This window comes from Geosmithia morbida (assembly GCF_012550715.1).
Source record: "Geosmithia morbida isolate 1262 chromosome Unknown scaffold_26, whole genome shotgun sequence".
Taxonomy (NCBI): Eukaryota; Fungi; Ascomycota; class Sordariomycetes; order Hypocreales; family Bionectriaceae; genus Geosmithia; species Geosmithia morbida.
This window is the reverse complement of record NW_023336213.1, coordinates 466,856-492,556: the sequence shown is the minus strand read 5'-3', so window position 1 is coordinate 492,556 and position 25,701 is coordinate 466,856. Positions and strand designations below refer to the sequence as shown.

At 56.0% G+C, this 25,701-nt stretch overlaps 5 protein-coding genes across 5 annotated transcripts; 1 reads left to right on the top strand and 4 right to left on the bottom strand.

Moving 5' to 3' along the window:
• Positions 1-168: 168 nt before the first annotated feature.
• GMORB2_4918 (Serine protease, subtilisin family) lies at positions 169-2,906 on the bottom strand (the record flags this gene model as incomplete). The annotated part of the gene is made up of 3 exons (XM_035466892.1): positions 169-2,334; positions 2,399-2,749; positions 2,832-2,906. Coding segments are annotated over 3 exons (2,592 nt in total), but the record flags the coding sequence as incomplete, so codon positions are not given.
• Positions 2,907-4,705: 1,799 nt separating this feature from the next.
• Positions 4,706-5,134, top strand: GMORB2_4917 (BolA-like protein 3; the record flags this gene model as incomplete). The annotated part of the gene is made up of 1 exon (XM_035466891.1): positions 4,706-5,134. One exon carries the CDS (start codon positions 4,706-4,708, stop codon positions 5,132-5,134), a length of 429 nt encoding a protein of 142 aa, XP_035318050.1.
• Positions 5,135-5,600: 466 nt separating this feature from the next.
• On the bottom strand, positions 5,601-12,690 carry GMORB2_4916 (acetyl-CoA carboxylase / biotin carboxylase 1; the record flags this gene model as incomplete). Its single annotated transcript, XM_035466890.1, has 3 exons — positions 5,601-7,141; positions 7,225-12,403; positions 12,520-12,690. 3 exons carry the CDS (start codon positions 12,688-12,690, stop codon positions 5,601-5,603), a joined length of 6,891 nt encoding a protein of 2,296 aa, XP_035318049.1.
• Positions 12,691-16,356: 3,666 nt separating this feature from the next.
• On the bottom strand, positions 16,357-18,269 carry GMORB2_4915 (NUDE protein, C-terminal conserved region; the record flags this gene model as incomplete). Its single annotated transcript, XM_035466889.1, has 3 exons — positions 16,357-16,777; positions 16,844-17,946; positions 18,042-18,269. 3 exons carry the CDS (start codon positions 18,267-18,269, stop codon positions 16,357-16,359), a joined length of 1,752 nt encoding a protein of 583 aa, XP_035318048.1.
• A 1,616-nt stretch (positions 18,270-19,885) lies between these two features.
• On the bottom strand, positions 19,886-24,795 carry GMORB2_4914 (E3 ubiquitin-protein ligase MARCH6; the record flags this gene model as incomplete). The annotated part of the gene is made up of 3 exons (XM_035466888.1): positions 19,886-21,621; positions 21,735-23,801; positions 24,066-24,795. 3 exons carry the CDS (start codon positions 24,793-24,795, stop codon positions 19,886-19,888), a joined length of 4,533 nt encoding a protein of 1,510 aa, XP_035318047.1.
• Positions 24,796-25,701: the final 906 nt, after the last annotated feature.

The window sequence follows — 25,701 nt, the reverse complement described above, 5'->3', positions numbered from 1 at the left end:
GTTATAAAAAACGCGCATTTCATTGATTCACTCCGACTCTTTTAAAAGTCATCTTGCTGAACTACACACATACAGATAGTACGTCGCGTCTCTAATCAAGGAAAATTGTCATTAAAAAGAATCTCACGCTAAAAATGTTCAGAAGATTTAAGTCCAAGCACGCTCTGCCTAAGGAGCATACTTGATAGAAAAGGTAGTCGTCTCAGCGGAATCCCAATCAGCCTTCTTGGAAGCATCACCGCCGATACGCAACGCCCGCAGAATAAACTTGTATTGGCCCTCGGGGGCGTATTCTCCGGTGCTCAACCTGCCACTCCAAGGGCCGGTGTTTGCGGAGCGCGGGTTCAACTTGACAGGGAAGCCATCCGGTTGACCGATGAAGGGCGTGTCAAAGATGTCAGTGGTTGTGGGAGCATTGTTCTGGCCAACGGGAATGATATCTGCACGCAGCAGGGGAGAGCCAAGGGCGAGATTGGCGACAGCAGCGGGGATGGTCGAGTTGCTTAGGTCAGTGTTCTCTGTTCCCTTGGGGGGCAGGATGAAGGTGACGTTGTCGTCGAGGGGGTTGAGATCGCTATCCGTTGAGTTGGACACCCAGGCGGCCGTCGAGGAGAGCACCTTTTGATCCAGGAAATTTCCACTAACACCGTTGTACGGGATGGTCAGGGAGGACCCGTCGGAGGCGTTGACGGCTACCCAGCCGGACCAGACGGGCAGACGGGAGGCGACGACGGCCTTGGGCGGGGTAGGAACGACCTGGAGCACAACAGAATCGCCGGCGGCAACGAGGACCTTGGTCTCGCTGAAGGCCAGGGTCGCAGCGCTGTTGACGGGCTCGTTGGGGAAGGCCGCAGGGTAGATGGATCCTGGGTTGAGAGTGTACATGGTGACGGTGGGGATATGGGAGATGGAGTAGGTGATGTCCTCGTCACCGTCGTTGCTGAGGGTGAAGTTGAGCGACTCGGTCAGGTCGGAGGTAATGCCGAACGACAGGCTCCCGGGCACGACAGACGTCTTGGTGTGAACGGCGTCGTATGCCTGGATGATACCGGATCCCTGCTGCGGGACGGGCGCCATGAACGAGTAGAAGGATGTGCCGTCGTTGAAAAGCTGGGCCTTGGCCTCAGCCGAGAAGGCGTTGCGCACCACCTCCGGCTCCAGCGTGCCACGGGCTTCGGCGAATAGGGCAAACGCACCGGCCACAAGAGGGCAGGCCATCGAGGTGCCTGATAGCACGGCGAAACCGCCCTTGTCGACGGGGTACGTGGACAGAATGTCTCCCCCCGGGGACCCAAAGGACGGGTTGACCTCCTTGAGGTCCCAGGTGGGGCCCCAAGTCGTGTAAGTGCTGAGGGCTCCACCGGTCACGTTGTTGGGGGGGGAGGTGACGGTGGACTCGGCGTTGTCGGGGCCCGTCATGTTGAGCACGATTTCAGAGCCATCCTTGAGGAGGTTGATCCACTTGACGCCGATGTCGGGGGTGACCATGGCTCCGGCCTCGATACCGGACGCGGTGCTCAGGTCCATCTCGCTGGCTCCGGCAACATTGTTGTACACGATGAGGTACTTGGCGCCGTGAGCGACGGCATTCTGGGCCTTCTGGACGAAGGTGCAGGTGCCGCGGCGGACGAGGACGATGGACCCGCTCAGGTCGGGCGTGTCATCCGGGTAGGCGTCGCAGCCACCGTTGGCAATGGACGTGTCGAACTCGGGCGCCCACAGGGGCAGGCTGACACCGTCCCAAGCATACAGGCTGGCAGGGGCGTATCCAAACTCCTCGGCGTCGCCGCCGTCAACGCTGGCTTCGGAGATGTACAGGAACGTGGGAGTCAGGATGTTGTCGTACGAGGCGATGGAGGCGACGTTGATGCCGTTGGCGGCCGTCGAGGCGAAGAAGAGGCCTGCGTCGCCGTCGTTTCCGGCCGAGATGGTACAAGGCACGCCCTTGTCGACAATCGCGGACACGGCCTTGGACCACGCCTCATCGGACCACCCGCTAGGGCCGCCGATGGAGGACGTGATGATGTCGGCACCGTCCTCGTAGGCCTGGTTGAAGGCGGCGATGAGCACGTCGTTGGCGACGTTGCCCTCGCACCCGAATACCTTGTAGATACCGAGGTTGGCGTCGGGCGCAGCGCCCTTGAAGCCGTAACTGTTCTCCTGGGCGGCAATGATGCCCGCGACGTGGGTGCCGTGGCCGTCGCAGTCCATTGGGTCGTCGTCGGGGTAGTGCTCGTTGTATCCGTTGTACGCGTCACCGACGAGATCGGTGCCGAAGGAGACCAGGCATCCCTCACCGAAGCAGCCGCCCAGAGCTGGATGGGTGTAATCAATCTTTTTTTCAAGTCAGTATTCCGGATTAATTCAGCCGATTCTTGACTGTATGGCGTGAACCTACACCAGTGTCGACGACGGCGATCTTGATGCCCTTGCCGGTGATGCCCTGACCATGCAGCTTGTCAATCTGAGTCATTACATGGGGCGAGTACGTGTCGGACGTGTTGTCCCTCTTGGACAGGGCAGGGGTCCTGGACGGGGTGCCGGCCCAGCTCTTCTTGGGGTTGGGGCGGTCGTACAACTCGACGGGCCAGACGTTCTTGACGGCCGGGGCGGACGCCATGACGGACGCCTTGGCCTCGGCATTGTCCACGTCGTCGAGCTGGACGGACACGCCCTTGAAGAGCGTATAGTCGAGCTTCAGACGCGTCGTGCCCTCGCTGCCGAGAGTGGCGTAGAAATCGGAAGTATCCTGATTGAAGCCGAGAGTGACCGGTCAGTAACATGAGCCTCCGCCACGGTAGTTGGTCGAAGCGTTTGGTATCTATCATTACCTGCTCATGGTCGAGTTCGAAGATGTACGCGCCGGGAACGTGTGTTCTGGCATGTCCGGCAGAGCACAAGGGTAGAGCTGCAGCGAGCAGCAGCGCAGATAGAGTCGACAGACGAGGCATGATTGACAACCAAAACAGCGATAACAAACTACTCTCTGTACGAGTAGAAGATGTCTAACCGCTCAAGCCTGAAGGGAGTGGGGATACAGAAACATGTTTTAAAAACTTGTGAGTACTCATTACTTCTTATATATCTCTCTCTTGCGCACCCCCTGTGCGGGAAACCGAGGGTTGGGGAGGAGGGGCACCATGTTCTCGCATGGATGTTTGATCCATTCACAGATGACGGTCATGAGGTATGCAGATGGGTCAATTCATCGTCGTCCATGATGGACCATGGCCCTCTTCACCCCGAATCAAGCAGGTGAGTTTGGGGTGCTATGAGGGATCCATTCGAGGGATATCCAACGGCAGGGGGGGGAGGGATAAACGGGATGTTGTGCGAGCCGGTAGAGATTGCGCGTAGAAGGCCAAGACCAAGGTTTCTTCCGGGTACGACGCAGTATTATCGTCAATTGTCAATTGTCAATTGAACAGTGGGTAGCAGGGATATTCATGTCCCTTTGCCTGGGAGCGTATAGATTACATGTGTGCTCGTAGTCGCGATAGCAGACAGACCATCCTCCCCAAGGTACCTATAGATATCGGGAGCAGGGATACACGGCAAATGTCCCGACCCAACTCGCTATTTGTTGTTATCACCTTGGATCCGTACTGCTTAGCACCATTGAATTATTCAGTATTATTATCAGTAGCTTTGGTTCAGCTATAGAGTAGCATCTACTCCGCACAGGTATGAAGATTGAGCCACTCCTCATCAGGGAGGTCCGTACTGCAAGGGGCTCCTCCATTCCCACGAGGACTTTTGGAGCTTCGCCGCCCACTTATTATTGACTATCTCTATTTCGCATTGACTGGCCTTGACCCGACTCTCGTGTCATTCGTTGAGAGTACGAGTGCGGAGTACGAAGAGTACAAAGTATGAGGCCTCGCTAGCAACTCTACCCCTGTATGTTCCCGTTGGCTGCCGGGATGCCAATCTCCGATAACCTCAACCTAGCAAGTCAGGACTCTGTCAGGGTCGGTGCTCCGGGCTACCATGAGTACCATCACATCGATCATCACGGTGATTGACCAGGCTAAATTTAATCGCGTACTCCGCATACGTGCGGAGTGCAGCGTTTCGCTGAGAGTTACGAGCACCATGTCCGTACTGCCTACCGCCAAGGATTGAACTGACAGATATCAATGCCGTTATTCCGTATCAGTGCCGCCCCATGTTTAGGCAAAAGTTCCATTGCAGCATTGCATTGCAGCTTTATCGCAGGCATTGAATCACGTACAAGTTTCTTTGAGAAATGGCGATTTCTGTACGGAATGAGTCGTTCCTACATCAGACTTGCGTGCTGTTATTCTGCGTACTACTGGTATGGAATTTGCTCCTCGTCATACTGACACGGGGTCTTTGACCCAGATAGCCAGGCATCATAGTACACGACCCATCATCATGCAGGCACAGATATGGTGGAAAAATATTTTTTTCTCTTTCCCATACTTCTACTCTCTTCTCCCTTGTCCTTCTTCCTTCATGATGAAAAAAAATGTTGTAGGACGGAAAAAATGAAGAATAGAAAATACACTGTCTCTTATCTTTGCACTTATTTTTTTCCCGACCAGTCGGCTATTCTTCGGGCCGCGCGAAAGCTTACCAATCCTCCGAATCATGACGATGGCCAAAAGCCAAAGGAGAAAAAAGTCTCCAATCCATTGAAGTTCTCTAATCCTACCCAAAGTCCCGTTCTCAGAAGCAGACCATGTTTCTCCGTCGGAATCCCCTGCTGAGTCGCAGGCTCATAGCTGCCGTCCCACGAGTCGCCATCCCCGCAACCGCAACAGCAGCAGCAGCAGCAACGTCGCCTCGTCTAAGCTTCCCATCAGCAACAACAGCGGGCCAGAGCCGCGCCTTCTCCTCCGACGACGCCGTATCCTCCATGACAGAAGCCGAATCAGCCATAGCATCAACTATCACGTCATTCGAAGCCCTAGACCCTATATCCAGCATCCTCGTTCGCGACGTCTCCGGTGGCTGCGGGAGCATGTACGCCATCGAGGTCGCCTCCCGCCGCTTCAAGGGCATGAACCTCCTCGCCCAGCAGAGGCTGGTGAATAAGGCCCTCGGCGACCAGGTCAAGAATTGGCATGGTGTCCAGATCCGGACGAGGGTTCCTGAGGAGGGGGAGTAACTACGTCCACCCATACCCGGTTATACAATGCTCTATCACCTTCGGAAAAGAGAAAGAAAAAGACACTGTAATGACCTCTTGGATTTCGGAAAGGAAACATGGAAGAGACCATTCTCAAAAGAGTTCAACAAAAAGAAAGGAAATGACAACCGAAGAAGATAAGCAGAGGGACCAGAAGAGAACAAGACTACCTTCTGTATAATACATGTACAATAAAGGGAATGATACACTGGGGTGTCTATGGAGGAACACACAGCGAGTCAAAGGACTACTGCAACACATAACTGTCAAATGCAGAAACTACTACTCCAAATATCATATAAAGGCATAATGTACCATTAATGACGCCTAATACATCTATAACACTTGGTCAATTGACCAAACAGGAATGTGTGAGATTGAAAACACGAACCAGGTAAAAACAAAAAACAAAAAACAAAAATCATCACCATCAAGACAAAGCAACCTAATCTCTTAGGTACTTCAACAGTGCCTCCTTCTCCTCCACGGGCATCACCCTCATCACGTCCCTCACTCCCTTGAGAGACGCCTTCATGTTGCCACGCACCAGAGCAGCCACGTCCGTAGCCAGCTTCTCGGCACGCAGAGCCTCCACTTTTTCGCCAATCACCTTCCTGTCGCTCTCGTACCACTCCGTCACGCGACGGTCATTCTTGTCCCAATCCTCCAGGCCAGACCAGCTCTTGAGCAGGAGAAGGTGCTGAGCGCGCAGCTCGCTCGTCTTGGCAGTGCTCTGCTGCTGGCTGCTGGCCAGCACTGTGGTCGTCATGCGCTTGAGGATGTACTCCTCGTTGACACGGCGACGTAGACGCCAGTAGAAGAAGCGACGGGCATTCACCCACTCCAACTGGTCGCGGATCACACCCTTGGCCTTCATTCGACCCGCGCGGTCGTGCAGGTCGGCATATTGCGCAGCAATCTGGGCGTATACAGGCAGCAGAGCCTTCTCGCGCGCCGCCATCTTAGCCTTGACCTCCTCGGCAGCCTCCTCTGACAATGACGTGTCCTCGAGCTGCTTCTTGAGGTCGGCGTACGTAGGATCCAGGCGAGCCATGGTCTTCAGCTGCTTGTCCTTGCGGTACTTGATACCAATGATACCATCAGGTTCCAGAACACCGCCGCGAGATTCAGCGTCGGCGTACATCTCCATCGTGTCGGGGGCAATCGACGGGTCAACCACCACCCATGAACCACCACGCAGCTCGCCAAACGGTGGGATGTAGATGAAGATTGGCTGCTCGTAGTTCGTCAGGGCGTCGACGATCATCGATCCGTACTTGAGCACCTCGTTGTACATGTCGCGCTGGCCACCCGAGAATCCACGCCAGTTGGCGAGGATCATGAGCGGCAGCTGCTCTCCGTGGTTGAAGTCGTTGATGGCCTGGGCCGTCTTGTAGGCAGAATTAGGGTACCACACACCACCGGCCTCGTTGCCAATCTGCTCAATTGAGTCGGGGTTGGCGGGGTCAGCAGGGGTGATATTCTCAACAGAGCGGATCTCGACACCGATAACACCCATGGGGATGCCACCAAGGCGGGCGCGACCAGTCACGACGGTGCGAGCCCAGCCGCCAAGGGTCTCGACAAACGAGTCCTTATCGAACAGGCCGCTAAGGTAGCTGCCATCGTCCTCGTCCTTTCCAGCAATCAACCACCGCACATCGTACGGTTGCTTCTGGGGCGGGTAGTAGGCAATCTCGCGGTCCCACTCGTCGGGGAAGGGGCTGAGGGCCAGAGGGCTGTTGCGCTTCTCAGGCACAAAAGACAGCCACTCGACAATGCGCGAGACACCGGCAAAGTCATCTGGAGCCGTCATGTGCGACACTCCGTTGCGGTACATGATCTGCGTACCGCCCAGCTGCAGGTTGGACGTGTACACCTCGCGACCTAGAAGGTTGTTGAGGGCGGGAGCACCCGTGAGGATGATGGGCTGGCCCTCGATCTGGACCACGCGGTGACCGAGTCGCACAAGGTAAGCACCGATACCTGGGGCATGTTAGCTAGCCGTCATGCACACGGGAAGAAAGGAAGCGGAATGAGCATGGAGAAGCGGAGGGAAGAAAACATACCGACTGAACGGCAAGTCACCAGGGTGATGGTGAAGATGTCATTGTAGGCACGGCTGGTGGCACCGGCAATGAGACCGGACCCCTTCAGACACTCGACACCGAGACCGTCCTCCTGGCCGATAATGGTGACAATCCTGTTCCTCTTCTGGCCACCCTCAGTGATAGGCTCGGTGATGACGGTGTCCTTGAAGCGCTCCTGAATCTCATCGTCGAGGTACAAGTAGCGGAAGCCAGCGTCAGGCTTGGTGACGTCGTTCCAGGCGACCCTAAAGTGGGGCATGAGCTCCTCGGCGAGACCCAGGCGGGCACCCGAGTTGGCTGACAGGTAGATGCGGGGGATACCTAGCTGACGGGCGAGCTCGGTGCACTTGTAGAAGAAATTATCTTCCTTGGGGCCGAACGAGCCAATCTTGTAGGTGATGTCGTTGGCGATCACGATGAAGCGACGGCCGGAGGGGTACTCGGGGGTGCGGGCGCGGAAAACCCAACCGACCATGCCGCAGGTGTTGGTGCCAGGCTCACGGTTGACCTCATCCAGGCGGTCGGAGTCGTCGAGGACGAGCTCAGTGAAGACCAAGCAGTCGCCAGTCTTGGGCTGCTGGCCCGACAGCTCGGGGTTGGCCTTGATAGACTTGGTCCAGCTGTTCTGGATGGCCTGGCGGAACAGCTCCGGGAAGTCGTAGACATACTGCGTGCCCATGAGGTGAGCCTTGTAGCGCTTGGGCTGCAGCCAGTTCTTGGTGGGGTATGGGGTCGACACAGGCAGCAGGTGCATGGGGCCCTTCTCCTTGGTGCCGCCGACGCTGTGGAAGAGCCAAGCGCCCTTCTCCGACTTGCGTTCGGCGTACATGTCAACGTCGACGATGAAGCCCGACGTGTTGGTGACAATAACACGCAGGGGATAGGGCTCGCCAGTCTTGGGGTCGGTGCAGATGATGCGGATCTCAACCTGGGAGACACGCAGCCTCCAGGCACGGGCGCCAAAGCGGTCGAGGAAGCCCTGCAGACTCTGCTCAACCTCGCGGGGGTGCAGCTGGAAGACGGGTGTGAAGTTCATGAAGATGTGATTTAGATCCGAATTGTTGTTGCCGATAATCTCGAGGGCGTCGAAGATGTCATTGATAACGCGATCAGCCTCCGAGATGAGGTACTCGGCTGTGGGGATCTCATCACGGAGACGTCCCGGTCGGATGACGGCACGGGTGAAGTAGCGCTTGTCCGTACCGACGGTCTTGCCAATGCCCTCATAGACGTGAATGTTCTTGTTCTCGGTGAAGACGGGCTTAATGTTGAACTTGGAAAGACGGGCCAGCTCCAGCTGGAAGGCCGTAGCCGGCTCGCTGTGACGGATGCTGGCGTCCTCGTCGTATTCGGGGCCGCGGAAGGTATAGTACCTGGGGTACGAGCCGTCGCGGTATCCGCAGATGAAGGTCAGCCGGCGCACGCCGCGGTGCAGGAGCTCATCCTTGAACTCGTCGACAATGGGCTGCAGGCGCTCCAGAGTCACCTGGTCGCTGTCACCCTCAGCGTCACGGATGGCGACATTAATGACGGCCGACAGCTCGCCGAGGTGGATCCGCTTGGTTTTGCCGGACACGGCGGGGTTGCGCTGGCGGCTCAGGTTGCTCTTCAGGTCGGGGCCGTCGTCATTGGAGCCCTCGCTGGACGGGCCCAGGGCTTCCAGGGCCTTCTGGAGGAGCTCCTCGGCATCGTCAATGTACTTGACGGGCACGATAGCACCGCGACGGTTCGGCTCCTCGTCCATCCTGGCGTTGATGTACGACATGTCGCTGACGGAGCGGATGCGCCCTCCCAGGCCATGGCCGCTGCTGCCCTCGCCGGCACCAGCGCTGCCGAGACCAGGGTACTCGCCCGGGGTGGACGGGGTCGCGATGGTGGAGATGGCAGGGGACTGCATGGGGAGGCCGAACTCGGACTGGCCCATCTTGCGAAGGTTGAAATCCCACGACACAAAGAGGGGCGTGCCCGCGTCGTCAGTCTGGTAGTCAATATTCTTAAGAATGTAGGCGCGGTAGGCACGGCGGACGTAGACCTCGAGTGCAGCCAGGCCGACCCAGGGGTCCTCGTGGGCAAAGAAGAGGGTCAGGACGTCAAAGACGGTATACTTCGAGTCGACGACTTCCTTCAGGACGTCGAGACTAGGCTCGCGATGGTCCCAGCCCGACTCACCGTAGCGCGACTCGACCACCGAAGACCGGAGGATGTGCTCCATCTGAGAGGCACGCTCCTCGAGCGAAGGCAGGGAGCACTGGATCATAATCTCGCGGGCCTTGAGCGAGACCTTTGAGGTGGAACGCGAGTGCTGCAACTCGGCGAGCTTGCGCAGGATGTCGCGGAGATACTTGGGGACGTTGCCAACGTTAGGCTTGTTGGGCCTGTACTCGTCGAGGATGGCGACCATGAGGTTGCTCTTGGCGCTGACGCGGCTGTGGGACAGGACCGTGTGGACAACCTTGGTGATGTCGTCCTTGTGCTGGTCACGCAGGGCGAGGACAACCGTCTCCTCCTGAGGCTGGTTCACAAACAGCGACTCAACCTGCCAGTAGGTCTCGAGCAGGGTGCGGATGGCATTAAGCTCGCGTGCCTTCTGGCCTTCAATGTAGAGGTCGACGACCTTGGTGAGGGGCTCAAGGGTGGCTTCGAGGGCGGCGACATCGCTAGGGGCCACGCTCTCCTCCAGGAACTTAGCAAGGGCCTTGTGCAAGGTCTTGGCGGGGAACTCGCTCTGACGGGTGCGGGCGCGGTCGACAATCTGGGTGAAGAGGGCGTCGAGCTTCTGGGGCATGCGGGCGTGCAGGGCCGAGAACTGGGCGTTCCATTCGCTGTAGGGCAGCTCGGGGTCGCGCAGAACCTCTATGAGCTTCTGCAGGGTGGCAGCCATCACGACCGAGTTGTCATAGCCCTCGAGAATGTTTTGGAGGGTGCTGTAGAGGAGGTTGAAGCGCTGGGCGGGCTTGGTGCCGACGACGACGGGGGGGCCGTACTCGGGCAGCTTCCCGACAAAGGGCGTAGCCTGCTTAACGCGACTAGGGTCGTCGAGAGCGAGTATGCCGAGTATGTCACCGGCCTCGAGAACGGCTCCGGGCTGCTTGATGAGCTGAACCACACCGTCCTCCTGGGTGGTGAGGGGCATGTGCATCTTCATGACCTCTACCTCAGCGTAGGCCTGGCCGGCGCGGAGGTGGGTGCCGCTCTCGACGGTGTAGCCGACGAGCTTTCCAGGGCTGGGGCTGCGCAACTGCGTAGGGTCGCTCTCCTGCTCGAGCAGGCACGTCTTGGAGTCGACAGAGAGGCGGGTGGCGCCGACCTCCTCCTTCCAGTAGACGTTGTGGCTGTGGCCGTCAAGCAGGATGAGCAGGCCACCGTCCCTGAGAGCACGGATACCGACGGAACACTTGGAGCCGTTAATGAAGATGTGGTAGCTGTCGGTGCTGGAGCGGGTGACGGTGAACTTGTAGCGGTAGCCATCGTAAATGAAGTCAATGGCGAATACAGTCTTGAGGATGTGGCTAGGGGGTACCTGGCCCTTCTCGAGACCGGCACGATATTCGGCGAGGCACGCCTCACTAGCGATGTGGGCCTTTGTGACGGCACCGCAGACGACAGCGAGCATGGGGTCGGGGCGCTCGGCCGTCAGGCGTTTCGAGATGAGCTCGTCGAGCCAGCCTGTGGAGATTGTGTTGTCCTCGAAGTCCTCGGTCTCGAGCAGCTTGATGAGGTACTCGACGGTGGTCTTGAAGTCACCACGAATGCTCAGCTCCTTGAGGGCGACAACCATGTGCTTCCGAGACTGGGTGCGGTTCTCGCCATAGGAAAAGATGTGGCCGAACTGTGAATCGGAGAAGCTGTGGATGCCACCCTGGGTACCGACGGAGAAGTAACCCCAGACGTTTGAGCTGGAACGGAAATTGAGCTCGTGCATGACACCGTTGGAAGGCTTGAAGCCCTCACCAGGATCCTCGGAGGTGATGCGGCAGGCGGTAGTGTGGCCCCTGGGGCGGGGACGGCGCTGGGTCTGGGCGGTACCCTCTAGCTGGAAGCCGAAGTCAATGTCGCTCGACGTCTTGGGGTCGACGCCGTAGAGTAGCCTGATGTCGCGGACGCGGTGGAGGGGCAGGCCCATGGCGATCTGCAGCTGAGCGGCGGGCAAGTTGACGCCACTAACCATTTCTGTGGTAGGGTGCTCGACCTGGAGACGAGGGTTGAGCTCGAGGAAGTAGAACTTTTCATCGGCGTGGGAGTAGAGGTACTCGACGGTTCCAGCAGAGACGTAGCCGACCAGCTTGCCTAGCCTGACAGCAGCCTCCTCCATCTGCCTAAAGGTGTCTTCCTTGGCAATGGTGACGGGGGCCTCCTCGATAATCTTCTGGTGGCGACGCTGAACGGAGCAGTCACGGCCAAAGAGGGAGATGTTGTTTCCGTACTGGTCAGCCAGAAGCTGGACCTCGAGATGCCTGGCATTGCCGGCCAGCTTCATGATGAAGATGGGGGACCCGGGGATCTCGTTGGCGGCGGCCCTGTAGAGCGCCTCGAAGCCCTCCTCGCTATCAGCCTTGCGGATACCCTTGCCACCACCACCCTCGGAGGCCTTGATCATGACGGGGAAGCCAATCTGCCGGGCCTTTTCCAAACCCTCCTCCCACGAGTAGACGCAGCCCTTGGCGTAGACTTCGTCAGGAACGGTGACGATGTCATTGTCGTCCACCTCGACTTCGTCAACACCGGTCCCGGACCAGGGGATGCAGGGCACTTGGGCGTGCTGGGCAACAATGGTTGAGGAAATCTTGTCACCAAGCGAGCGCATGGCGGATCCCGGGGGGCCAATGAAGACAATCTTGTTGGGGGAGGCGGCGAGGGACTCGGGGAGCTTGGGGTTTTCCGAGGCGTGGCCCCAGCCGGCCCAGACGGCGTGGACGTTCATACGCTCGGCAATATCGACAATGAGCTCAACATTGGCGTAGTTGTGGTTGTTCGTACCTCCGGGGACCTCGACGTAGTGGTCAGCCATGCGGATGTAGTCTGCGTTGGCCTGGAGATCCTCGGGGGTGGCCATGACTGTGAAGTGGATGGCGCGCTCGTCTCCAAAGACTTCGTACGCCCATTTCCGGACGGAACGAATCTCCTTGACGGCGGCGATACCATTGTTGGCGATGAGAACCTGATTTCTGTAAGCGGCCTGTTCTTGCATTGTATTCCTTCTCCTGTGCGGCTTTCCTGCCAAAGCACAGGGAAGCAGGGGGGGGGGAGGGGCAGTGGGGAGGATGGAGGGCTCACGTTTGTAATGACAGTGTGACCATCATGTTGAGCGACAAAGTCCTTGACCTTGCTAGCAGGAGCAGTTTGCAGGTTGTTGCCTCCAATAAAGTGGTCGGCAAGATTGTGCTTCTCGGCGTAAGAGGCTACGCTATTGGCGGCGCCATTGGAGCCGTTTGCTAACGGAGCCATGGTTGGTGGTATTACAAGAGAGGGAGGGGGATGTTGTTTATGTAGGGGGTGATCGAGTCAAGGTCGTAATGGTCGATTTGCCGGCATGGAGGGACGTGGCGGACCGGGGGAGGGGAAGCCGTAGGAGAGGGAATGGAGATGCGGTGACGACAAAAAATCGAGAGAATGCGTTCGCGAAACCCCCCGTAAAGCTGGCTCCGGTCTCTTCTTTCTGCACCCGGTGAAAGAAGGAGAGCAAGAGGTAGCTGGTATGTAAGGAGAGAGATAGGAAGAGAGACGATGTTTAGAAGAGCCAAAAGAGAATTAAGAAGAGGAGTCTCTCTCGCTCACTCTTTGTCTGTAGGAAAGAAAAATAGAAAAGAAGATGAGAAGGTGTATGATGTTCCGTAAGAGAAGGGAAAAGGGTTAGAAAAAGGGAGGAGAGAAAAATAAGAGGGGACAGGACAGAGTAGAGAGCTACTACGAGTGGAAGGAAGGGTTCAAGGTCATTCTGTGTGAAGGATTGGGAAGGTGGGAAGGTGGTACCTACCCGTGCCAGCTCGAATGGCGCAAGGGAGTGACAAAATACAGGCAGACAGGTTGATTAAAGAGCCTTAAAATGTACTACACCACTATATTTCCATGAGAATTCCGGCTACGAGGTACCTGTAGTGGCTGGATTAACAGTTGCTGAAACTACCTGTACTTTCCGCCGTGCAGGTATTCTTACTCTCCTCTCCTACCGTCGATCTTGTTGGGACGGACCACTAGCTTGGCTGACAGCAAGTAGCAATCGAGCTCAGGGGGTGGGCCCTTGGGATTTCTTTTTTTTTTTTCCCTAGGGGCTCATGGTGGGGGGAGGGGTGCGTCGGTGTTCACGGGCATTGTTCCAGGGGACAGCTGCTCGCTCTGCCCGCCAAAGTCATTGGGAGGGATCGTTAGAGAATATTTGGGCGGTCTCACCTGGGCAGTCTACGAGTACGGAGTAATACATGCTAGTCCATAACCGATATCGATAATACATAACTACTGGAACCTACCTCTAGTTGGATACTGTACGATAATGCGATGTGAAGTATTGGTTGTTGGTAGTATACAGGTAGGCAACAGATCGTCTACGAGTGAGCACTTACATTTACGTACCGTGAAACGCTGACAGAGTAAATGGACAGAATACCACAATCATCGTCGGCGCTTTGATACCCGACATCGCAGTATAAAATCCCCACACCAGAGGTTCTGAAGTGAATAGTAATGAATCCCTCTGGTCTTACGAGCAACACGTTCTCTGGCCTCTTCGCTCTCTACCTCTCACCCTCTCCTCGGCCGTGTCTCTCCTGGCTGTCTCTTGTCTCTCTGGCCCTGTACTTGCCCATCCCACCAGATGAAGGTTACAGGGGGGGCCTTACCAAGCTCGATTTCTTCTCCGGGGGGGACAGGTACGTACAAGGGTTTACTCGTTCCTTCCCAACTTTTCCCTGTCGTAGGCTCGTGGGTGCCAGCTGGACGGTCTCCGATCCTTAGTCATCACTCATCAATCAATCGATCAACTCTCATCAATCGGCAGCCTCATCATGACACTCGCCAACAAACCACACCGTCACGGCCGTGCATTTCTCCAATTCTCTCATAAACTGCATCAACGCGCCAACATTCTCTGTCGTCGTGCAGCATTCTCACAAGGTTGAGCCGGCTGCATGCAGAACCTCCTTCTATATCCAATCATATCTTGGCTGATCTGCTTTATCGTTCTTACTATGATACTCCGTACTCTATACGGGGTATCGCTACAGCATGCGCCGTCGTCAACACCTGGAACTGTACTACCCGTACTCCGAGCTCCGTAACCTGTACGTCCCAAGTCAATAACAATCAGCAGTAGTAGCCAGGCCGAAATACGCCGAATACCAGTTCAAGACAAAAATGTCTGACCACCCTCTAATCCGGTCTTTCCATTTTCAAATGTCCCCGACCCCTCGCCTCCCTTGATGTCTAACCTCTTTCTCTTTTACCCGTCAACTCGCATCTGTGCCATGAAGAAATACTCCGTAATTGTAGTCGGTGTTCATACTAGTAGCCGTGATTATTGTATTACTCCGTAGTCCTATACGACTAATAATAGTCCGTATTCGTGAATCCCGATCCCGAGCCAGCTGTCCCGGCTCCGAAGCCATCATCCGTCCTTTCCTAGATGTGGCAAAAAGGAGCAAAAACAGCGAGAAGAGAGGGAGAAAAAAAAAGAAACGTGGCAGTCCCCATAGTCGTACATTATAAGTCGTCATACCCGTAACTGTACAAGCTGTAAACCCATTGAGTTTGGGGGCTTGGTTTATGTATTGTGTGTGTCCATCTAGCTTGTTTACTATGGAGTATCTAGCCTTTTTTTTTTTCCTCTACGCCCCAATTGTTGAGTTCCCCAGCCTGACAATCTGACATTATTAGTGCCTGTAATCTGTATTACTGCGAGTATTATTATGTATGGAGTACCAGTTATCCAAAGGACCATTAGTAGGCCATGGGACTCCTCTCTCTTTCTTGATTCCTCCCCACCCATCTAAAACCCGGACTCCCAGCTCCCAAATGGTTGAAATGCTGCCCCAACATTGGATAATAACACTCCATACTCTCTGACCGTCAGTTGTCGTTGATTGCATTACTAACTCTCCACCCTGGTCTTGCTATATCCGTTATTGCATCACACCCACCCTCAGGCCACCACAACCCACAACTACTACCCTGATGGTTTCGTAATCGGATAGTCGTATTCGCACACTCGGCATTAAAAAAAATATATGCACAAGGACAGAAACCTTGAACCCGCGCGGTTCTCCAACCCAGCTATGCCAACGATACATTCAAGGCAACAGCATTCGAAAATCCGCAACGTACAGCTTCTTCCACACACGTATACTGTCTCTTCCACAAGCATTCACTCGCATACAACGACTTACAAACGTCATATCAAATGTAAAGAGCAGAGTCAATATTTAAATCTACTCCATACTCGTATATACATCCCATCTCGGGACCGTCCCACACCAGGAGACCAAGACAAAGGAGAGAGGGGAACTAGGTATAGCAAAAACAAAAGGAATGCCTGCCAACCTGCCATTCTGCCAAAAGCTTCAGATCAGGAATAGCACAAAGATAAAGAGAAAAAAAAGTGATGATGCTCCGTAACCGTCCATGCAACCTTGGGTAACTTGAACAAACTTGTAATAGCGATCTCCCACCCTTTCTCCTTCCCACCAAAACCATCTACTTTCTTTTGTTTTCTTCATCGTTCCCGATCGATCCTATGAAGATCGAGACAGACAAGAAAAAAGAAGAAACCCCCCAAAAAGACTCAAAGAAAAAGAAAGATGCCATATCATCATAAAGACGAAGAGAAAAAATGAGAGTAAACACCGCTGAAAAAGAGAGCCCGACACCAGACCATCCCATCCTTTGCATCAATATGAACAGAGAAGAGTAGGGAAGTTGTGTAAAGACAAAGAGGATGAAAAACAGCGAGGGGGAAATAAGATGAGAGGATATAAAAACCACGAGGGGATATAAAAAAAAGGACAAGCGGGGATATAAGACGAGGGAGAGTAAAGGGGGGGGGGGGGTATGGTAAAAACAGAGGGCCTCGAAAGGACACCAGAAGAGAAAATAAAGATGCGAGATTCAAAAGGGGAAATGCAATCAATACGTTTCTCCCAGGTCCTCGATATTCTGATTCCGGGAAAAGCTCTGCCTCCCTCCACTCACGGGAATCCCACTGCTTCCATCCCTGCTGGCTCTCCTTCCGCCAGCTGCGCCGGTACTCCCGCTCTGCCGCCGGCTGCCGGGAATAGGAATACTGCTAGTGCTCCTGTTGGGGTCAAACTTGCCGCTGGTGCTGGCGTACATGGCCCGTCGGCTGGGTGTGCTGTACGTGCCGTCCTCTTCTCCCTCGTCCTCTTCCTCCATGCGGCCTACGCCCACGCTGGCAGAGTAATGATGTATGGTGCCACCCATCGAAGACCGCGGACGGCCAAGCGGTGTGCGCGTGCCGCCAAGAGAGGACCGCGACATGGGGCGCGGGAGGGCCATATCTGTACGCGACGGAGGCCGGGACGATATACTGGTTCGTGAGCTGGGTCGGCTCATGTCCGATTCTGGCCCGCCGCGGTTGGGAATCGGCCCGTACGAAAGACGTCCGACGCGTGACTCGCTGAGACGGGAAACGTGGCCTCGGGCGGTGAGTTGGTACGTGGCAGTGTCATCGTCTCCGGTCATCGACGGTGTCGAGCTAACGGTCCTCTTACGCGACCGAACCGTGATGGATGAGGGGATCTGCGGAGGACCGCCGCCGTTTACAGACGTACGCGGCGAGTACCGGGGTGGTGTCGACGTGGGTGCGGGAAGCCTGGATCGCGCATTGTGCACGCGCGCCTCGAGACGCTCCATCTGCGCCGTAAGGGTACGGATGTGCGTGAGCGAGTTGGATGCGGGAAGCTTGCCGGAGCGAATGTGCGCGGACCGGTTGACGGGCGTGCGCAGGGGCGGGTTGCCCGTCGACGTGCGGGCACCAGGCATGCGCGGCACACCGATGGTCCCTGGCGCCTTGTTAACGGTGCTGCGAGGCTTGGGAGTGGCGGCCACCGAGCCACCGAGCTGCGACTTGCGGAATGAGCTGGGAGTGATGGTGGGCTTGCGCATCGACGACTCGCCGCTGGCAGAGGACCTTTTGGGCAGCGAGACAGGGGCGTCGGACATGGGCGGGGACGGCGGGTCGTAGAGCTCGGAGAGCGTGTCGGCTGAAGACATGGACTTTGTGTCGGGCGGGGTGGTGATGAGGGGCGAGCTGGCGGTCGACTGGGGGGACGAGGGCTCCGCGTTGCGGTCGAATGTGGGCGAGGCGGGGATGGACAGGTCGGTCGAGATGGTTGACAGGTGGCGGGCCTCCTGCTTCTTGACCTTATCCTGCAGCAACTCGGCCTCGATCTTGAGGTCTGACAGCTCCTCGCGCAGGCGCTGGGCGTCGATGCGCATGTTCTCGCGCTCCTGCTCGCCCTGGCGAATCTCCTCCTCCATCAAGACAGCGCGCTCGATGGCCTGGTTGAATTTGGACTCCATGTCCTCAAGCGACGATGTCGTGTTGCGCGCCTGCCTCTCGAAGTCATCGTTGGCCACCTCGATGTCGCGTAGCTTCAGTTGGAGGGTCCGGTTTGTGTCTCGTAGCGTCGTAATCTCCTTTTCAAGCGAGTTTTGCACAGAGGCGGCTTCGGTCTTGGACTCCTTGTACTTGCGCTGTTCCATATAGCTGTCAGCAAACCCCTCTTTTTCCCTATTATCCCGTCTCGTCTTCTCCTCCTTCCGCTTCCCCTTCCAAGAGCCTTCCTTACCTTCCACTCTTCCACTTCATAAGCTAGCGTCTCAGCCCTCTCCTGCAGCAGCCTCTCCTGCTTCTCTGCGCGTTCGATATCCTTTTCCAATTCTTGCTCGAGTTCGCGACTAGACTCGCGAAACTCTGCCAGGTCCGTCTCTAGATGTTCGTACTGCGTCTTGTACCAGGCGAGAGATTCTTCAGCCGTGGCATCCGGCCTAGGCGGCGATGAGGGTGGTTCGGCCATGATGTTATATTACGTCTTACTCAAGGGGTGAATATATAGAAGAAAATAAGAGAGAAGGAAAATGAAAGAGAGCGCGAGTGTCGTCGTTTTTCCTCTTCCTGCTCATGGAATATTGTCTGTCAGTACGCCTGTGCGCACATCGTCGGGGGGAGGAGGGAGGCGGCGCAGTTGAGTAGCAACTTACGGATGCCTGGTGTCAACAACCCCCCTCTTGACAGAGTGGCGCGGGTTGTTGTCGTCTGGTCGTTTTGGTAGCGGTCGTGTCGTGGTCGGGTAGACGACACAGTCGCTCTTTTTGTCGTCGCTGACTTACCTGGCGTTCTTGCCTGTTTCCCAGTTTTGGTTAGTAGAGAAAGGGCCGCGAACCCATGAGGCGGCGTTCTTGGGCGGGGTGGTTGTCGAGTGCGACAACTCTCGGATGTTGTTGCATTTGAATGTTTTGGCTCGTGACGGACCTACAGACCAGGGGGGGGCCGCACGGCAGAGGGGGGACTGAAGCGCTCCCACTGGTCACGGTCACACTGAGCTTCCCGCTACCGCTAAATCATTGCCCGCTGTTAGCCACTAATAATCAGCCTACTATCCACGGATAATTACTCTGTAGCCTCTGTAGCACTAACCACTGCAACCGGTGCAGCTTGCTCTAGTTGATGCGCCTGCCATTCGGGCTTTCGAAGAGCAACGACCTTTCCTAATTAGGGTTAGAAACGTGGCCTCCTGAGCAACGGGGTCCCTCTTTTTCTTTCCTTCCTTCCCTCCCTCGCTCCTCCCTCTCTCTCTCTCTCGCCCTCCTATCTTGTTTGTCTCGGGTGTCGTAGGAAATCACGTGCACCTGTACTCTGGTACTCCATACCACTCACGAGTACGAGTATTGCTCGTCGGAAACTAACTGTAATACTACTCATAGTCTCGCAGTCGTTGATGGTGGAAAGGCGCACTGTACTCCTAGCCTATCAGATAAAGCAACATATGCACAACAAAGGAGAGAGTTTGTGTGGGACAACTGTCGAAACCAGCTACGAGTTACGAGTACGTTGGGCTGTTTACATTCTCATTATTTACACGTAACATGTCATGACTCATCTACGACGTGTATCTACCTAGCACTCTGTCGTCATAGTTTGCTGGCCATGGACTGGTTTCGTAAGCAACCACTTATGGAAGAAGATAAAAACAATCCTTGCCTTGATACGAGTTGCGATCATTTGTCCATCACATTGTACGCCCACTATCGTCTCCTTCATATTCGTACTACTATAATCTGTAGTAATACTGCTAGTAAAATCATTCCCTCCGTTTGCCTCGTCTGTTCATCGCACAAGTTGATAGTGTTGATCATTTGTTTCTATCATTTTATTTCTTTCCGCTCACTGCCAGGAATGATATGCATGGATATCTTGCTGTAAAGAGTAGTGATACTGGGCATTATACTAACATCATCGTAGAACCACTCATTATTACTCCCCTTTCTTCTATTCTTCTCCAAACCCTTGCATCTTTTTTTCTCCACATTCCCTATGTCCTTCTTTCAACTCTATATCCTCGATGCTTTCCCTTTATTATTACCAAGAAAAAAAGACGCGCATTCTGCTACGGTAGAGCTGCCATAGAACACATTAGAGCATTGCAGCAGCTCTACCGGCAACCTGCCTCTGCGCCTTTGCCGTCCTCGTATCCGAGGGAGGCCCATCGTAATTCTGCAGCCTCTCACCCATGAGGTACGCATCATCACGCACCTGCGCCTTGAGCGTGTCAAACCCACCCTTCATGACGACAAAATGCCGCGTGAGCATGGCTAGTACCGCCACGAAGGGGTATGCCTGCCTGTGCCTGATGACGCGCGATGCCATCTCCTTGGGGCCGTGGCCGCCGTTACCGCTGCTCAGCAGCGACGCGAACTGCGACTCAACCAGGTTGGCGAGCGCCGCGGGGCCCAGCACCGCCACCAGCGAGAATGCTGTGCCGGGAATGACAAACGCCCGCGTCAGAATGCCAATGTCCGGGTCTAGCCAGCCGCGCCGGAGGACCGCCCGCATCGCCATGCAGAACCGGCTGTGGTAGTACAGGCTAGAAATCATCTTGGCTGCCAGACGCTGGTATAGGAGGCCTAGGGTCCACGCTTCGATGATGCGGATCTTGTGGTGTCCGTGTCCCGTCTGGCCCGTAAAGTCCCGCGCCGAAGGTGGATTCATGAGCGTATGCAGAGGCATGTTGATGTACAGCTCCACCAGAGCCGAGAGAACGAGCGGGCAGATGAACAGGATGAACGTGTAGGCGTACAAGAGCTTGGCCGCCCAGGCGACCGACTGCACACACATCGTTACCCTCTCCGACGACTTTGCGTGCATACCCGCGAGCCATAAGGATCGAACGTTGGCCCACAGCTGCCGGCCGTGGGAGATGGCGTAGGCGGCAAATACGAAGACGTGCACACCAATGCAGAATGCGTATATGTCGTTGGTCCTCACATGGTCCGGCAACGCAGCCTTGAACATAGCCCTGCCTAAGATCAGGGGGATCACAGTCAAGCCCACCCCGGTGACGGCGGCAAAGGTCCAGATGAAAAGGATGAACAGGAAAGCGCGCGGGATAAGGTGCGGCGGCACATAGACCATCTTGAATTGACCAGAAGCGTAGAGCCCTTCATCGGGTTTGCCGTCGATACGTCGCCCACTTTCGTTGACTTCAAGAAAGACCTTTCTGCCTTTGGGTATCTTGATGCGGTCGGAGGCGGGTGCGCGGACGAAGCGTCCATCCTGAACGAGCTGGCCAGTTTCCACGAGGCGGGCCTTTCTACGCCTCAGGTGCTTGTTCGCGTAGGCAAAGGAACTATCGGGGCCCGTCTCAACGCCGTCGAGGATGTCAATCAGGGACTTGGGAATTACGTTCCTCTTATCTTCGTCCAGGCCGAGGAATGGCAGTCGGTAGGGTGCAGAATCCCGGTAGGGCGAGGAATCAGGTAGTCGGAGTGTGCCCTCCTCATCGATGCGACGCTCGCCAAAGAGGAAATAGGTGAGTCGCAGGATGCGCGCACTTTTGCGGAAACACCAGCTATACATGGAATGGAGCGCATCACCTGGTTTGAACACTCTGAATGCGAGTGGCATGAAGAAGTTGTAGAAGAGCAAGTCGACGGGGAATTCGAGAACCGGCTCGTTGGACGAGTAGTGAATGGGGAGGACACCGGGAGCGGCGTAGGCCAGACCCCAGACGACCCCGCCAAGACATACAATGACTAGTGCTCCGTAGACAAAGGCCGAGAACAGGATCTTGCGGAGTTGTGTCGTCAGGTTTCTCTCGAGAACATCTCGTACGGGATGAAATTCAGGATCATCAGGGTCGCGAATGAAGTCTGGGTGGATTGATCAGTGGTTGCGGGAGAAAGAAGTGAAGTGTGGGTGAGAGAGAAGAAAATCATCAAGGGGGGGGGGCACTCACATAGAACTCCAGGCCGCATTATCTTACGACACATGGACACAAACAGAGCAAAGTGAAACATGTAGCCTGTCCCGACAAACCAATGGACAAACAACGACGTCCACGGATTATTGTACGTAAACTGCAGGCGGGAGGTGACGGTGGCCCCCGCAAAGAGGGGTAGGAGCGCACAGTCGAGAAGCAGACCGCAGTACAGCGGGAAGACGAGCATCTCGATGCCAATGACGGTGATGACCTTGAGGATCCCGCTAGCCTGGTGTAGCGTGTCAATGAGGCCGACCTCCCAGTCCTCGAGGGAGGTGCCGCGAGCAAAGCGGATGCCCGTCTTGAGGTAAAGGGCTGCGATGGCGAGCATGGTGACGTAGCCCGTGAGGATAGCCCACGTCAGGTCACTAGCGGACCAGTGGGCATTATCGAGACTGACGGGGGGTGCGGTGTAGGCGGGCGTAAGGTTGACAACCAGGCCGCCGGGCTTGGACATGGCGATGGAGATACGCTCCAGGGTCTTACCGAAGAAATAGGGGGCTTCAATGATGAGGCGAAGGATGCCGCGGGGGGACAGGACAGAGCCGAGAGACATGACGGCCGAGATGATGAACTCTTGGATGTTCATGAGGGCCTCGTGGCTAGCGGCAGACCACAACTGCATCCCCGACCCGGGCACCGCCAGTTCCTGCGACAGCAGGTCAAATACGACGACTATCCTGTTTACCGCCCCGGCAAAGAAGCCCCACGAGGCTTTACGGCCGGCCAGGACCTGGATAGCCACGGGGCCGCCGAGGTGGCTCGTCAGCATGTCCACCAAGTTGAAGGCGGCCCAGCTGAGGAATCCAGTGAAGGCAAAGGTGAGATCCTGAATAACCTTGGACATCTCGTACATCATGAGGATGAGGCGTGTCGGCCTGGCAATGAACCACAGCGAAACGCGCCCAACGTTAAAGGGGATAAAGATACCGACAAACAAGGCGGCTTGTACGAGAACAGCGCAGAATATGACGTTTTGGAACAGGTTGGTCACGGGCCCTCGCATCCCCAGTAGTTCCATGATGCCCTCGAAATCCTCCATGTCCTCAACAACTTCAGCGTCCCGTCCCGGGTCCAGACCAGCAACATCATTTTCGTCGACTTCGAACTCGGCAGCAGCATCAGCCATGTTGAGCCCGTTGTCTCTATCGTCCATGGGCACATCAAGCCACTGGTCATCGTCGGTCTCGTGGTCATCGGCGCCTGTACCGGCAAAGCCATGGTCGGGATCTCCAATATCAGCCCACATGAAATCCGTCACACGCTCCGTCAGGGGCTTCGGCTGTTCTGGCGCAGCAGCAGGTCCCGGATCTGTTGCCGATGAGGTCCCTGCATTGACTACAGAAGCACTATGGTCGTGGTGTTCGGAATTGGTCATGTTGCTATTGTCGGGTACAGGGGCCGGCTGAGGAGCTTCATCCTCGTGAAGTGTCTCTGGCACTGGAGCGTCGGATCCAGGCCACTGCGGCAGCTCTTCGCTCTGGGGCTCTTGGTTGTGGGGCTCGTAGACAGCAGCAAAAGACCAAGTATTGTTGGCGAGCGGGTTGATGCTGCTGTGCATCTGAGGGCCATCAGAAACGGAGCGTGGCCGGGAAGGACCAGCTCCGACATCAGCCGACGAGGATGGCTCCGACGGATCAAGCGTGGCAACAACGTCCTGAGCCCTCTCCTTGCCCTTGGGCTCTCCCGATGACGAGCCCTGATCGTGGTCGGTGCCATCGCTCTGCGAGTGATTCGGGGTAAAGGCAGCATCGGTCGAGGCATCATCATCGCTTTGCCTGCGGTAAACCGACGTGTCCTCTGCCCAGCCCTGGGGAAAGTTTGCAGCACTGACAGTGGGCTCCTCGTCATATTCAAACACATTGCCGGGACTGTGGCCGTGGTCACCATGGTAGTCCCGAATCGTCTCGTGGGCGGCCGGTGCACCAAAGCCGTTTACATTTTCGAAGACTTCGGGTGCGTGCGTATCAAGTTGCTCTTCAGCCGGCGTAGGCTCGCCATCGGACAGGTCATCTTCCAAGTCAGCATCATCATCGAGCTGGGGGTGCGCAGGCTCGACAACAACCGGGGCTGGGAGAATCTCGGCCACCTCCTCGAAGGCCTCAAAGGCCCCTCGCAGATTGATCTCGGGCTGCTGCTGGACGACATAGTCCCTAACCAGGATTATGAGAATGAAGCTGACAATAACGACGACGGTGATGATCTGGCCCTCGAGGATGGTGATGAACTCCTGGTTGATAATGGGGCTGCGGGTGAGCGTCTTTAGGAACTCGACATTGCTCAGAAGACTCCTGCCATGGGTGATGGGCATGGGGGGGACTAGGGATGGCTGACGTCCAGTGATGGCGGAGACGAGCGAAGGCGAAGGGACGCCGACCATCCAAAAGAGGCAGTGAATGAAGAACTGAGTGACGGTCTGGTTGGCCCACCAGCCCAGCATGCTAGCGACCTCGGCTGCCGGAGTCATGGTAGGGGCAAACAGCGGACTGGCCGGGCACATGTCGAAGCCGATCATTGTGGAGGACAGATAAATGATCGAGCCTTCAGACTCGATGGTGGTGGCGGCGACGGAGCTCCCAGACCAGCTCTCCTGGCTAAGCCAGAGCATGGCGGACCAGCCACATCTCATGAACCACGGCAGGCCCACAACCCAGAACGAGAGGGCCACAATAGCCCTGAGCCAACTAAGACTACTCCCGAGAACATATCGACCGACCTGGCGGGCGAAGACAGTGATGGGGAGGGTGTGTGGCATATTGGGATTGTAAAACTTGGTGAAGCGGAAGGGTGTCTTGCACAGCTCACAGTATTTCTTCTGCGAGTGCGACAGCCACTCCATCAGACAGTCCTGGTGGACATGCTGTATACTGCCACTGCATCGGCACGGGTAGAAGAGCGGCTCGTCCGGGGTGCCCTCGCTGCGGCAGATTCGACATATGCCAGGGGCGGCATCGTAGGGATCGGGTTGGACAGTTCTCCTTCTGGGGAGCCTGGTAGCCTGGGAGTTGTGACGGTCGTGATGGGCTCTTGGGCCGAAGCCATGGCCAGCGTCGTGATCAGCCATGGTGGCCCTCTCGGGTCGTGCGACCGAGGCAGGCTATGTGCCAGAGAAAAGGGAAGGTGTGCGGCTCGCGACAAATGCGACCTTGCCCACGAGGGGCACTCGATAGGAAAGTGACACCTTTTGACGTTTGAAGGTGGAGAGGTTGGTCGAGGCGAAAGGGAGTCAACAATCGAGGTCCGTATCAGTGCTGACAATGTTTGGTCTAGCTTTTTCTCTTGAGAGAGAACTGTGCGTGGCTCAACGTCAGCGGGGGGACCAGGGGGGTTCTGAGGAGTGGGTTCAGCCCAGGGAGGGTCTCGTTGGGAAGCAGCATACTAGTACAGCCAGGCGTTGGTATGGTCAGGGCCAATCAGACGGGAAATGCGTGCGTAGTGGTGGATGCGACCGAGGTGGAAAAAAGGAGGAGGATGTATGTATAGTCGTGGGTACAAACGAAGTGCGGGTTGGCGGTTTAGATGAATGCTGTGTGTTTGGAAATAGTGGAATAATAATGTCTGGCTGGGGTTGAAGATTCCTGCTATCATCTGGTTTGATGTCACTAGACTGTTGCCGGTCGCCAGTAGACAGCAGCAAAGAGTATTAAGTGGTAATACCTTGGCGGTGGCCAAAACCACGTGCACTTGAACCGCCTAAGAAGAGTCATAAAAGCAGCTCTAATGGAAACAATGGGGAGTCTTAAAAGCGTTGACCTTTCCAAACACGCAGCAAAGCAGTAGTTCCGGACGCTAAGCAGATGGCATAGTAATATCATGAAGCCAACTGAAGAGCACACGGACGGCGTTGAACAGAGCATAGGGCATAGCAGGGAGTTACAGGGCATTACGGGCCATTGTAGGGAGTCGCAGAGGGTAGCGATATAGCGGTGTACCAAGCTTGTCCATCCACTGTCACTGTAAATTGGAACGG